At 46.6% G+C, this 15,699-nt stretch overlaps 1 protein-coding gene across 1 annotated transcript in view; it reads right to left on the minus strand.

Annotated features, from left to right (window-relative positions):
• Positions 1 to 15,699, minus strand: part of pot1 (protection of telomeres 1 homolog) — a 107,923-nt gene that overhangs the window by 59,634 nt on the left and 32,590 nt on the right. The window contains exons 3-4 of the mRNA XM_085780190.1: positions 9,273 to 9,345; positions 4,406 to 4,506 (exon numbers count right to left, since the gene is read on the minus strand). Coding sequence (XP_085636316.1) covers positions 4,406 to 4,506; positions 9,273 to 9,345 — 174 coding nt within the window. The remainder of the gene's footprint in view (positions 1 to 4,405; positions 4,507 to 9,272; positions 9,346 to 15,699) is intronic.

Consider the following 15,699-nt stretch of genomic DNA (forward strand, 5'->3'; position numbering starts at 1 on the left):
TTTCAAAATCTTCGTTATAAAACAGTTTGAATTTTACATATATGGTTCACACTCTCCCTGTCCACATGTGTACCAAATTTTAGGTTGATATAAGGCACTGTAGAGTTTTTACCAAACAGTGTCCCTTGGCGATCTCCAGTGTGCCAAACCGATCCAAAATGGCCCAATTTGGCTAAAATGCACTCTGTGAGATTTCAGTTAGATTTTGTTTTTCCAACGGGGCCAATCACAAACATGATTGCTTTTAGGAACACCAGTTACATAAGTAAAATGACAGAAGAACCGGCTGCTGCTGGTTAGCCTCGGAGATTGATGGTTTGGATATGACGTACACCAAATACAATACAGCCAGACAATCATCCAGTCCCATTCACAGTTGATTGGTTTCAATGGGCTGAATCATGAGTGAGGATGTTGTACCTTCTATTGACCATCACTAAAACCAAGAGGAAATGTCTGAATGTAAAATAGACACAATGGCTATTGATCAACCAGTTTGAAAAACTCCTTTAAAAAGTTTGATTTCATAAAACTCTTAAAACATTGAAGTGATTAATAATTCTGTTTACTGGTTTTTGTGTTGGATTTGTCCATTATCGTCCAACTCTCCAACTAAAGCATCTTATTTAATCCGTGTCAAGTGCCGACACAGAGGCTTCCTCCTTTAATTTTTCAAGGCAGAGGATATTCAATTACTCGAACCCATCAGAGACTCATCACAGCTCGGTGCGCATTCCTCCCCAGCACATCGGCTGGAAATTAATTTATCTTGTCCTGTAGATTTTCTGTCATATTCATCAACAAATCAGCGGCCTTATTACCTCATTCAAATCAGCTTTTATGATCCACAAAACATCATCTCCTCAGACGCACCTCCGTAAACAGCCAAATCTCCTTTTCTTAAATGAAAACCAACATAAGGCAACAACCTCATCAGCACCTCATGAATCTTCATCATCCAAACTCCACTGCTGAAGGACACTTGCTCACATTTCATATCAACAAATCATCAAATAAATCTGGTAAATATAGCAGAGTGGGGAGGGTTTTTTTGTTTTTTTGAGGGGGGGAGGAAAAAGAAATTCAGTGGACTCATCAGGCAGAAACTGACAGGGTGAATCTTTCTCTCCTCCAAAATGAAAAGATGAAGAATCATCAAGCAGTTCCTGAAATAATCATCGGTCCTTCTTCAGCAGACGATTCATAAATGTGAAATGAGAGATCAAATGATGATGTTTGGAGAGCTGGCTCTCCGTATGTTTATGGCACTTAAGCCTCAACACTCAATTGAGGGTGAAATGACCTTTCCTATAATGTCCTGCATGGTTCAGTCTATATCATGTACGTTTCCACAGCACATCAACACTTTTCTCCAACCTGTTGAAAACAATCGCTGTTTTAAATCTGTTTCCTTTTCCTTCTTTCACTTACTGACTCCAGAACGTTGCCTTTTTTTGTTTTCGTCTTCTTTCCTAGTAGCAGTTCTTGTCAACAACTTTCCTTCAAATGTTTTACATTATAAGCACACAATGAAATGTGCAGTTTATACACTGACAAAGACTTTAATGTCAAATATATGAGGAGAAGGTTTGGATTTCTGAACAGTAAGAAGAAAAGGTTTGTCTCATAGTAGGACATGACAGATGGTAACACAGACACGAATCTTCTTCAAAACCTGATGTCAAGTTTGTTTAAAATCAGATCTGTTACTTTCTGAAACAGGAAATATGTTATGTTAGGGATGAAGTGAGTTTTTTAGGCCCTACTCTTAGTTTAAATCTTGGAAATGTAAGTGTCGCAAATAAGCTCCCATGTGTTACGTGCCATTGGATATCGGACAACTATCATTGGTTTATTGATTACTTCTGATTTCTAAAGAGATTTATGAACATTTTAAGATGTTTTTAGTACAAATGTGAGTTTTGGATGTTAAATGATCTCGTTCATCTGATCTGTTGTGCAGATCAGTTTTGATAGGATATATATATATATATATAATATAAGACATCAAAAAGCTCTCAGCCACTTTTATTTAGTTAAAGTGGCTCTCAGAGCACAAAGAGGCCAGAGACACCTGCTGTAAAACTGCTATTAAATACAAATTGAAAACTGCAGAGAAAACAGGGAGGTCTCCTTATGAAATATGATCAAATAGAAACACACAGGGAAAATCAAAGTGAAATGTTCCTCTAGGAGAAGAAGCCTGTTCCTGCTGGTGGTGAGGTAATTAAAGGAAAGTTTGACAATTTATAGCACCAACACCACAATTATACACACACACACACACACACACAGGGGTTCTCAGACCCCTAGTGGTACTTGGTGTAACTGCTAGAGGTTCTTAACTCATTGAGTGCCAACCACGTAATTTCTCGTTTTTCGTTCCCATGCGTTGAGTGCCAAAAACGAAATTTTTCGTTTTTTGCTTTTTTTTTAAATTATGAAAATAGACACTTTAATACACATTATATGTAAATTTGGGGACTCTACGACGAGGAGAACTGAAATAGATGACGATCAAAGTCACATGACAGCTCATGATCTGGAAGTTTTTATCATAACTCAGCTTCTGCAAACGGAGTTCTGCATGCAGATGCAGCGCAGCTGCGCCGCAGCTGCTCTGCTCTCACCCGCGAGGCTGCAGCAGCTGGGAGCTGAACCAGGAAGCTCTCAGCCGACTGTCCCGCCCGGTCTTCATCTGGAGCAACACCGTGTCCTCCCCAAAGTCCTCCCGCGGTAAAATCTGATGGTCTCTGGGTCAAAGCAGACCGGCACCACCGACCCGTACCACAGAAGGACCACGACCACCGGCGGGACCGGTGTTCGCGAGCCGCTGTGGCCGGCAGAGCCTCACGTTCCGCGGCGAGAGGCTGTGACACGGCACGGTGCGTCTGTGTTATTGTTGTTTAGTGGCGCCCCCCCCGCCCCCGATGGTGGTTTTGTGAATAGAACAACAATTGTTGTGTATATTTATCTTATACGAGCCCTTTGATCCAGAAATGCGAGTGTGAGAAGAGCGACAGGCACAAACAGCGCACCTTTCATAAAAGACGCTCTATCTCCTTTTCTAGAAAAAAAGGAGGGATTTTGGTGAAACCCAGCCATGTTTAGCTTGACTTTTCTCAGGAACGGAGGCACGTAGAAACAAACGGTTTGTGGCCATTTGAAGGATAAAGTTAAACCTTTCAAATGAGCCACAGTATGTGTTGGTGGCAATAATATAGAATACACTATGGCTCTAAAATAAAAAGTCAAATATGGTCTAATTTGCCGGTACACTTGACTAAAACTTTGGAAAGGAGCGCGGCACTCAATGAGTTAAAACCATAAAATATCATTCTACTGAGTGACCTTTACAGACATTCATCATTTTACTAAAATATTGACTGGTGCCACCGTTATTGGCTTAAAGGGATAGTTCAAAGTGGGATAGTTTGGCAAATTGGCCCATTGCCATAATCGCTATAGTTGCAGTTGTTTTCGAGGTAAATACAGAGACTGCTTGCTGAAAAACTGTCCCTGAAGGCAACGTGCATCAGCAGCTTTGCATGAATTTCCCTCTAAAACAACTCTGTGTGGTAACGTTGTGTTATTATCTCATAGCGTGGTGAATGTGCAGGTCACAACTTGTCCACCAGAGCGTTGTGGAGTTGTTGGATTGTGTATTTGATGAGTTTGATGAGGGAAACCAAGAAATCCCATGAGCCTCCGTAGTGTAGCTCTGAGCAGCTCGCGGCTCTGCTCCGCCGCTCTAAAAATAGCTTGCACCGACAATTAAAGGTAACAAACTGCTATGACTATAGGGGTTATGGCAATGGGCCAATTTGCCAAAATGTTGAACTATCCCTTTAAATTGCAGGACATAAACTAAGCTGAGGCATTTTCCCCCAATCCCATATGTTTTAATGGGAAATTGGTCATATTTTAATAAGAAGCCACATTTTGATGGTTTTGATTCACTCTCGTTTGTCTTTTTAAATTTACAACAAACTCAAAACTTCCTGTGTTCTTTTGAAATTATTTGCCCTTTAGTTATTTAAAAGTATGTGGTTCAGTATTTAACCCACAAACCTGTCTGACACACACACACACACATAAATCAAACAAAGTAATCACTGACTATTCTTTAAGTCGTCAAAGGAAGCTACAGTTGTTGAGGAAGGTGAGGATTGTGTGTGTGAACTGTGATGACAGAGCCAATCAAAGGAAACAGAAAATAACTCAAACTGTAAATTAGATTCAGCAGCAGCCAGACACTGTCAGGGCGCACACACTCACACATCATCATCATCATAATCGTCATCATCACAAACATCACAACAGGATGTCTGTGCATTAAATATATCTGGGAGAGTCTCCTGTTGATGCAGATCAGGTAAAGTCTAACAGTGAACAGTGAACTTACCCCGTCACTGACGGCCTGATCGAACTCTTTGGCCACTGAACCGGTCAGGACCACGTTGATGGACGTGCTCTGAGAGGACGAGCTCGGCTGGGACTCGTCTTCTGGAAGACAGACGGAGGAGACTCAGATCAGGATGATGAGATCAATATTATGTATACCTGATACATATTTACACCCATGCATTTATAAACAGTAGGTCACCAAGTCAATTCATGAAGTGGTTTGTAGCTACATGTAATAGAATGTCATTTTGAGCTTCTCAGTTGAAGTCCTTACTGATTGTCTTTATTTTACACGATAGTAAACTGAATATGTTTGGGTTTATCAACGACTGTCAGACAAAACTAACTGTTGGAAATAGAAAATTCCCAAACCAACTAAATGTCAGGTATGGCACCCACCATACGTTCATGAACCCTCAGAGGGATTAAACCACTTCCCTTTGGGACATTACGTATACAGTGAGACACTTAGTTTGTCCATTAGGTGTGTCCAAGCTTTCTACTGGTGCTGTTTGGACTTCACTTGTTTTCTTGTTGGACGTCTACCGGACCTCCTCATGTAGCATCAGGAAGATTCAATCAAAATCAATTTGGAAGATGTGTACCAATATCCAGCCTTAATATTGTTAAAGGGACAACAAGGAGTTTCTATTTGGTTATAAAAAAGTCTCACGTTAATGTGGATGAATCTACGCTACCCACACTTGTTAATGGCTCCATTTTTGATATCGTTTTGTCTCTATGGTTATTTTGTTATTATTAGTGGTGGTGGAAATGCTGGGTGAGCCGACCAGCGTTTCTTTACTTTCGGTTTTGCAGCGAGTCATGAGAATAACGCCGCTGAATCGCCGTTTATGGTCGGAACTACGACGGTATGTGATCGTCTTCCAACCTCTGACTTTAATTATTGATGAATGAAAACATGAGTCTGTCTTGCGTCGGTCAAAGAATTTCATGGTGCGGAGGCTCATAAATGTAGTGTGAAAACACTTCGCTTTTCCAAAACTCCTCGTTGTCCCTTTAAATAATAAACACATGATGATGATTGGAAACAAGAAAGTAAACTACTTCCTCTCAATGATGACTGTTCATTACAGAATATAATCACTATGTGTAGGGACGCACCGATCGTGTTCTTAACAGTGTTATCTTGGATTTTTATCTCATTCAGTGCCATATTTCTTATATTTTATATTTCTTATTATATGATCACAGTGCACATGCTATTTATATTGTTATTTATACTGCTGCGTGTCACTGTATGTTTCTATGCGTTATGTTTTATACCTTATGTGATCCTATGAGCTGCAACAGGGACATGAAACAAACTGAACTTGAACCAATTGGCTATTGGAACAGATATGGACTAAATAGCTGGATCAGGCAGCAAATTATGGGGCTGAAAGTAACGTTAAATTCAATCCTGATGCCTTCACTGTCTTCCACATGTGAGTTTATTAATTCAACAGTGGTATCGGATCAGTATCGAGTAAAAGCCGATACGCTGGGCCCAGGTTTTGGCATTGGGACTGAAAAAGCCTCACTGGTGCATCAGTGACTGTGTGTTGAAGGCACAATCTTTGAGTTTCATGTGAACACACGTCCCGAGGTCGAAATAACAAAATAAAATCAGCCATTCCAATTCAATGACACCTAAATTGCCCTGGTCCTTAAAATTGCTGCAATCTCTCCGATAATCAATGTTCCATCAGAAGAGCTTTGATCAACAGAGCTGTCACTTCTTCAAAACACAAATCACAGCTGTAATGGAAGAGACAGAACGTCATTTGTTGGTAAAAATGCGTGTGCTTCTCTTTTTTTTTTCTTTCTTCGATGCCACAGAAAATGGGAACATGACATCGACATGACAAGAAGAGCACACAAAAACCAAAATCCCGGGATGCAGCAGCAGGTCAAACAGACTGACAGTGTGTGTAAGGCAACAAAAGAGGACAGGAGGACCTGTTCGTCCTGCAGCTGGGGACACAGACGGGGTGTCACGGAGTTTAAATGAATAAAAGGAAGGATGTGGACGCCACAACAAGAGCCTTGGCTCTCCGTGGCTCTTTAATCAGCCGGCTCCCAGATAAGAAGGCCACAGACACGACAACAATGAGACACAATGGCCTCCATCTGCTTCTACAATCCACACCAGCTAAACAGCTTAACACACACACACATACACACACATACACACACAGTCAAACACTCCAGCATAAACTCTGCAGTACTACGCAGCGTTTGAGTATGACTCAGTGTCAGTGTTTCCAGCAGCAGCAGCTGTTCTCAGCCAACAGGCTGCGATAAACCCACCACACATTATCACAACTATAAAGACAGAGAGAGAGAGGAACAATACACACACTTTCTCATCGCCCAACAAAACATCTGTGCAGTAACAATGCTGATCTTGAGCTTGTAGAGTCCAACACTGTATCATTGTGTTAGATTTATCTCTCCATCCAGTTTTATATGATAAGCAGAGGATGGTTCAAACAGGAGTTGTGAGTCCAGCCTACTAACGCTCAGTCTGCATTTCCCTTCTGGGATTCAAACACTTCCAGGGCTTTTCTCCTGCAGAGAACCCAGAAGCCAAACAGAGAGCAGAGGGAGTGGCTCAGAGCAATGACACTCAGGACATGTGCTAAGTTGGAAGTTGTAGTTAGGTGATGTTGGGAGAGATGGACGTTTGGAAAGTCATTTGTTCCGTTCGTTAAAGGAGAATTCCGGTCATTTTTGACCCCTAAATCGTTGTCCTGATGGTCACCCAGTGTTGGGGGAAGCAAAATTGCGACTAAAATTGATGCAGGCAAGTTACACCATGGCTAGACGGCGCTAGGGATAGCGACAACGCTAAACTATGGGGGCAATTCATTCGATTTAGGGGTAAAAAATGACCGGAATTCTCCTTTAACGACGCTGAAGTCGTTGACGGACATCTAGCACATGCTCGCTTTGCTCTGCTCAGTGTGTAGCCGATGTTAATCTGGTCCTCTGCGTTGTGTTTACGGTATGGACTGCCCCAGGTGGGGTTCGAACCCTGATCTCCCGCACAGTGGGCGACGATGCAAACCATTGTGCCAAGAGGTCAATGACCGCTTAGCAGTAAGGTTTGCACATCCTTTATGGGTGAGTGAGTGCACCTGGACCCTCCGTTACAAGTGCAATAAACGTTAGAGACTGGGTAAAGGCAGATCCAATAGTTTTATTCTTCAACAGAGCGGCCAGGAAGTAAACGTTCCTCAGTGGAGAGTGGCCGCTCTCTCTTTGCTCAAATGAAATGACGTCAACAGAGTCCACCCCAAGTCCATCCATCGTGGAGGCTGCAGGTTGTGCAAAGTAATCCAGACCTCTCAAAGGAGGTTAAATCAAAAGCAACTGGACTTAGTCTTCCCAGACAAATAACTAAGTCCAGTTGCTTTCGATTTAACCTCCTTTGAGATACTATGACCTGGACAAATGAGAATATGCACAGGCTTATCCAGACCTCATTCTTACCACTAATGTGTTCCAGATCCTTCCAGGACACGTAGGATACACAACTTCTACAAGGTACCCTACTTCCGGCCTCTTTCCATTGGTTACCTGTTATTTTGATATAACTTTATTGGTCTTGCATGATCGAACCCCAAAGTACAACTAGGACCTTTTAATCCCAGATAAGCAGGAGCTCAGCATCTCCACAAAGGAACCATTCATTTCTCTTTGTAGGTGGTACCAAGGTGCTCTTCACAAAGATCCAGAAGGTCCTCTGTATCTGGTGCAGTGAGGTTTTTCAATGAACATTTGTGTTGATTTTGTTGAGTGTTATGCCGAGTAATTGGAGTTCTCCAATTTTTCCCTGTTAAAAGGGTTTTCCATGGAGTTTTTCCTCAGTCGATGTGAGGGTCTAAGGACAGAGGATGTTGTTATGATGCCATGTAAAGCCTTTGAGACAAACTGGTTGTAAAAACGGGCTATACAAATAAAATTGCCTTGCCTAATGCCTTGCATTGCACTGCACTCTTTATGTTGTTGTGTTGTGTGTTGGCTGTCCTGTACGTACATGGTGATGTTTAATTTCCCATCCCTGGGATTAATTAAGTACTTTCAATTCAATTCAATTCAGGTCCGCCTTGAGAAGAAGAAGCTGTTGAGGCGTCTTCCAATTCTCCAAAACTCAATCACATTCCCCAACAGGCTTTTTACAAAGGTGGTTTAATGGGATCACGACAAAGAAGCGACATCCGGCAGCTTTTGTTTCCATGCAACATGGAGGCGACTGAAGAGCAGCTATCACTGGATGTGGCTGTCGCTTTGATTTTCAGACTGTAACAGTAACTGGAATCGATTTTTCACTAAAAAGACAACAAAATAAAGCGTTATGTTTTCCCCCACTGTGCATACGTCATCTGGATCGTTGCTCTGATTGGTTTGAGGTCTGTCCAATTACGTGCAGAGGTCACGCGTCTTGGAAGTGGGAGGTGAATGTGCCTTCACCAGACCCAAACTCAGTCTCAAATAAGACTGAGAGACAGTCTGGTGTTTGCCAGGAATCACAGAATCAAGTGCAAATCACCCACAGCAAAGTCAAGGTGACACTGTTTTCATCTAATCTCTGCAATGACTGAACAGAACATTGATTTATTATTGCACTAAGCACATAATGAATGATCTGACACAATAAATTCACTTTTCTTCGTCTCAAAAAGACACGACTTTTCAAAACGTCCTGAGCTGAACTGAAGGATTTTCTCCTTTGACTGAAATGTTGCATTTCTAAAGTTGAAAGCTTGTCATTTATAAACCCGGAGCGCCTGGGAGGCAGCTGCTGCTTGGACCGCACGCTCAGGTACACAACAGACACACAAATGTTTGAGTTTTACCTTGGATGACAGTCTTCAAGATGAAGTCATCGGATGCTGACGACACCAGTCGCCCTTTACGAACCACTTTCCCCTGGAAGAATTAAAAAACATGAAACTTTGAGGCGAACTGAGGAACATTTATCTCCGACTGAAGCTCTGCAGACTTTCAGCGAGCCCGTCAACTGATCAAAGCCACGTCAGGAAAACTGAGCGGCGTTGATGAGTGCCTCAGGGAAATGAGCTGCGAGACAGAAGGTGGATTATTCTGCTGCTTTGGTTTCCATAAACACATTCCTGCAGCGTGCTAATCAAGAACAAGGAAATAGCCTCACGCACAGGAGGAAGGAAGGAAGAAAGAGGTGGATGTGAGCAGATGGTGGCAGGTGACAGATGCATGAAATGGGAATTTAAAAAAAACTTTGTTATCTGAGCAGGAAAATACCAAGAAAACTGGAAAATACATGGAAACCTACATTTCATCAAACTGTTGTGTTTCCAAAACAGCTTTTAGCTCATTGTAGTCCAGAAAGCTCCTCACATATACATCATTTAATCAGACACAGGTTCACAAGTCAATGCTTTCTGTACGAAAGGGCCGTAGGCCAGTACTGATTACTCTGGGCGCGTGACGGTGATCAGAGGCAGATGCGCGTGACAGTTACGCGCACCGCATCGGGAGCGAGCACACGCACGCCTGAAGACGGCAGAAAGTGCAGAGTGGAGAGAGAGAGCGCGGAGGCTGCCAGTCAGAAGCTGCCAGAGACTAATTGGTTCACCATAATTGTGTGCGTGCGTCCGTGAGACCTGTAAGTCGTATTATTTATGTTGCTATTTCACAATCCTTTGTTTTCAGAAGTTGATAATTATAGCCACCTAGCTTGGAGCTGATTGCTAACATAAAACATGTGGTTGTTAATTGGTTAGCTAGGAGTGGATGTGTAGCTACGTATTTTCCTGTATTAAGTTAGCAAGTGCACTGTTAATGCTAATTAGCTACACTGCATATACAGAAAGGTGTATGTTATTACAAATATTAAAGGTGCAGTATGTCAATATATTTTGTGTATGTAATGTGGGCCAGATAATATGTTTCTTCCTTCTTTTCTGGACAGAACCACTCACACAAAGCTATGCCCATGTTCTGTACTGTTGCTTGAGCTTAATTAAACAGTCAAACTAAGAAGAGTTGTCAGCATCTGTGTTCTGACCGACACACCTGGGGCGAAGTTAGGGATCAGGATCAGCAAACCAACAGTTTATACAGTCCTTTATTATCCCTCAGTAACATTGAGGTCCTTCGAGCCGGATCTCTGACCTTTACTCCAGGATAAGGATGCATCAGTACAGCAGTGGAGCCCGCCCTAAGAGGGATAGACATCCACCACGTCATCTAGATGATTATGAACTGGACTATCCAAGGGGTAAACCACGAAATACACAGTACTCAAGCACAGTACCAGACGAACATGGGCATGAAGAGGACGAGTATCATCACCTGGAGGGAGCAGCCAAGATGACCTCTCTCACTCCTCCTAACCACTCACCTTATCGCCCCCGAGGTAAGAGAGATCAAGAAGAGCAGTACAGGTCCTTCAGCTTCTATCAGGACCTGGAGACGATAAGGGAGGAGAACACACGGCTTCGTGAAGCACAGTTAGCCATTCATAGGGATTTCGGGCAGCTTCACTCTCTCAGGAAGGACATGAGGTCGCTCGTTGACTCAGTCCGCAGCCTCCAAGAAGCACAGGCAGCAACAGTAAGCCACGCCCCCCTAAGGCCCCTCGATCTACAGCCAGGTTCAGGTGAGTGGCCTGACTACATACCCCCACCTGTTCATGCTCCGCCCTCAGCAGGAGAACAATATGAAGAAGAGGACTGGCCAGAACCCCCACCACCATGGCCAGAGCCCGAAGAGCAGCCACAGAGGAATAAGGTGGCAGACATCCTGGACCAGGTGATGCACGAGCTCCAGGAAATCAGATTCAATACCCCCTCTGCTACCACGACCCACAACAGACCAGCAGCGGTGAGTGCTCTTCCTCCAGACAGGGCTCGCCCATACCAGGCGGGTCTGCTCCCTAAGCAGCTGGCTTATGGAGGTCCCCAGCAGCATCCTCCACAGTCCAGCTCCACCCCAATCCAGCGCCAGCCAGGCCTGCAGGCTGATACACCAGCAGCACAATGGGCCCCTCCTCAACCAGCGCTGCCCAGGCCAGGTGCACCTGCACCTCAGCTAAGGCCAGCAGAGCCTTCCTACGGACAGTCCTACAGTGACCCCCCTCGAGCAGAGTCATCTTACAGGGGACCCAGGCCCACTGTACCAGACTTCAGCCAGCGAGACCCAAGTCAGTTCGCTCGATTGAAGATTGCTCTAGAGAACCTGTTACCAGCTGATGCAACAGAGCTCTTTAAATATCAGATCTTAACAGACCACCTAAAGCTGGAAGAGGCGTGCCTAGTGGCAGATTCATACCTCCATTCTCCCACTCCTTATTCAGACACCATGGCTGCTCTGAACGAGAAGTTTGGGCAGCCGTACCAGGTCGCATTAAAGAGGATAGACAGTGTTATGACCTCACCTGATGTCTGTCGTGGTGACACCGCCGCCTTTGAGAGGTTCGCCTTACGGGTTCAGTCGCTGGTGGGAATGCTGAAGACTCTGGGTCCAGCAGGTGAGATTGAGCTGCGATGTGGATCACATGTAGCACGCCTGCTCAGTAAGCTGCCACTGGAAATGAGGTCAGACTTTCGACGCTGTATGTTTCGCAGTCCAGGAACCACATACACACTCCAGGACTTCGCCGATTGGCTCCAGTACGAGACATGGTGTCAAGACTTTGATGGCAATTCACCTAACAAAGGGCAGAAAGGAAACCAGGGACGGAGGTCAGAGAGTCGTTATGCAAATCGTATGACGTCTGTCTTCCATGGGGCTAAGGATCCAGTGGGAAGGGGAATCACCCCCTCCATCCCTTCAGATAAGAGGAGGCCTAAAGCAAAGGCATATTGTCCTTATTGTGACAATGAAGCACATTACCTCAATCAGTGCCCAGCTATCCAGAAGCTCACCAAAGCCCAGATCACTGAGTGGATACGGTCCAACAATAAATGCTGGCGCTGCGGAAGGTCCCATCAGGCCGCACAGTGTACCCTTAAGAAGCTCTGTGGCCTCTGCCAAGGCAAGCACTTGCAAGTACTCCATGAGGTTAACAGCAGAGCGCCTAAGGAAGAGTCAACAGAGACAAGTTGCCTTGTGAACACATCCACCGAGGTACTCTACCTGGATCGACCAACGGACTGCAACCGTGTGCTGCTGAAAGTGATTAAGGTGATCCTGCGTAACGGTAAGCGCGCCATGGATACTTACGCCATACTGGATGATGGGTCCGAGCGCACAATGCTCCTTTCCGCTGCTGCGGAGAAGCTGGGTCTAGAAGGGACGCCAGAAGATCTCGCCCTTCGAACCATCCGTCAGGACGTCCAGATCCTCCGGGGGGCGGCTGTATCATTCAGTGTATCTCCCGCCTCACAACCCAAGAAGAGATTCTGCATTAACAGAGCCTTTACAGCTGCTCGCTTGGGATTGTCTGACCACTCCTATCCGGTAGCTAGTCTCCAGAAAAGGTACAGACACCTAGCAGGTCTCTCCCTCCAGCAGTTTGAGAACGCCAGACCACTCATCCTCATTGGTGCGGATCACCCACATCTCATCACCCCCATCGAGCCAGTGAAGTTGGGTCCGCCGGGTGGACCAGTCGCCATCCGGACTAGACTGGGTTGGACGCTGCAGGGCCCGGCACGGCTAGTGGAGCAACAACTACGGCCGCAGCAGTGTCTCCTGACGTCCACAGTCCCTGCCAACACGGAGCTCCTCCGAAATGTTGAGAAGCTGTGGCAGCTCGATATACTGCCCTATAGGAAGGAGAAAGTAGTGACCCGGTCTAGACAGGACCAAGAGGCGGTCAACCTACTTGAAACGAAGACCACCCGTGTGGACGTGAAAGGAGTACTGCGCTATGCCACACCACTTCTCCGTAAGAGGGACATGCCACACTTCCATGCCACCAAGGAGGCAGTCATGCCCAGCCTTCGGAGCACGGAGAGGAGGTTGGCCAAGGATCCAGAGAGGACCACAGATTACAAAGCTGAGATACAGAAGCTGGTCGATGCGGGCTCAGTCCTCAAACTGGAGCCTGATGCACTCAGCGGAGAGGGGGAATCGTGGTACATCCCGCACCACATGGTGACCCACAATGGGAAAAACCGCATTGTGTTTCACTGTTCATACCAGTTTAAGGGCCTGAACCTCAACGAGTCTCTCCTGCCTGGACCGACGCTAGGCGCATCACTCCTGGGCGTGCTGCTTCGTTTCAGGGAACATCCTGTGGCCATCAGCAGTGACATTAAAGGGATGTTCCACCAGGTCCGCCTCTTACCGGAAGATAGGCCTCTACTGCGGTTTTTGTGGCGTGACATGAGAAGAGACGACCCCCCAGATGTCTTTGAGTGGCAGGTACTACCATTCGGTACCACTTGTAGCCCGTGCTGCGCGATCTATGCTGTTCAGAAGCACGTTTTGGACCACAGTGAGCCTGGAGACAGCGTCCGGTCCTCAGTGGAACGATGTTTTTACGTGGACAACTGCCTCCAGAGCCTACCAACAACAGTGGAAGCCAGGGAGCTCGTGGACAGGCTGAGGACCCTCCTAGCCTCCGGCGGGTTTGAGCTGCGCCAGTGGGCCAGCAATAACCCCAGCGTCGTTGGTCACCTGCCGAAGGAGGCCAGATCAGATAGCCTGGAGCTCTGGCTCACCCAGGATAGTGCAGAGGTCCCTGAATCGACGCTCGGGCTCAGTTGGCACTTCCAGTCAGACAGCCTAGGGTACAAGCAGCGGCCAGTGGAGTGCGAGGTGCCGACCATGCGGAATGTGTATAAAGTCCTGGCAAGCCAGTACGACCCTCTTGGGTACATCTTGCCTTATACAACCAGAGCCAAGGTTCTGGTCCAGCGACTCTGGGACAAAAACAGAGAATGGGACGACCCCCTCCTCCCCCAAGAGCTTCTAGATGCCTGGAACGAGTGGGTAGAGGAACTACACGTCCTACCATCCATCAGCCTGCCTAGGTGCTACACCCCAGAAGCAGTGGACAGTGCCAGCGTCACGCGTGAGGTCCACATATTCTGTGACGCCTCCGAGAAGGCATATGGGGCTGTGGCATACCTGCGGACAGGGGACAACCAGGGCAATACCTACCTGGCGTTCCTCATGGCAAGATCAAGAGTGGCACCCAAACGTCTCCTGTCCATGCCAAGACTGGAACTGTGTGCAGCGGTGGTAGGAGCGCAGATAGCCACAGTGATTCAGCAGGAGCTCACCCTGAAGATCAGTGGGATCACTCTGTGGACCGATTCCACAACTGTGCTGATGTGGCTGCAGTCTGATTCCTGCCGCTTTAAAGTTTTTGTTGGAACAAGGGTGGCTGAAATTCAGGAGCTCACAGATCTCCGGATGTGGCGCTACGTGGATTCAGCAAGGAATCCCGCAGATGATATCACCAGAGGAAAGACCCTGAGAGATCTTGCAGAGCCCAATAGGTGGAGTCAGGGCCCACCATTCCTCCTCCAAGCCCGGGACGAGTGGCCAGGAAACCCTCCCCTTCCTGCTCAGGAAGAGGTATCGGAACTCAGGAAGTCGACCTTCTGCGGAGTCACATCTGCAGTGGGGGAGCCCCGAACCCAAGACGCAAGTAAGTGCAGCACATGGAGGGAGCTCGTAGAGATGACTGCGAAGGAGCTTCACGGGGCGGCAGATCACAGCGGTCCTACAGCCGCAGATTACCAGGAAGCAGAGACCCTCATCGTCCAACGAGCCCAACAGGACAGCTTTCCAGATGAGATGCGCCTCTTGAGAGCCGGTAAGCCTGTTCTGTCTAGTAGCCGCTTACTTACCTTGTCCCCAGAGTTCGACGAGTCAGATAAAGTCATCCGGGTTGGTGGAAGATTACGGAGATCGGTGGAGCTAGACTACGCTACCCTGCATCCTATCGTTCTGGACCCCAGCCACCCTGCCGTCAAACTCCTGATACAGGATTATGACAGCCGTTTGCGTCACCCTGGGCCAGAGCGGGTGTTCGCTGAAATTCGGCGTACTCTGTGGATCCTCAGGGGGCGTGAAGCTATCCGTCGCCACCAGCACACGTGCGCTGAGTGCCACCGGTGGAAGTCCAGACCTGTGGTCCCCAAGATGGCTGACCTACCAGCCGCTCGCCTTCGCCTCTTCAAGCCAGCCTTCCACTCCACGGGTATGGACTGCTTTGGTCCGTTCCAGGTGAAGGTGGGCCGTCGACTTGAAAAGAGATGGGGGATAATCTTTAAGTGCCTCACCACGCAGGCCGTGCACTTAGATCTCCTCACCCACATTGATGCCGACTCCTTTTTGATGGCT

This window comes from Trachurus japonicus, chromosome 6 (assembly GCF_045865225.1).
Source record: "Trachurus japonicus isolate A0001 chromosome 6, Traja_1.0".
Lineage (NCBI taxonomy): Eukaryota > Metazoa > Chordata > Actinopteri > Carangiformes > Carangidae > Trachurus > Trachurus japonicus.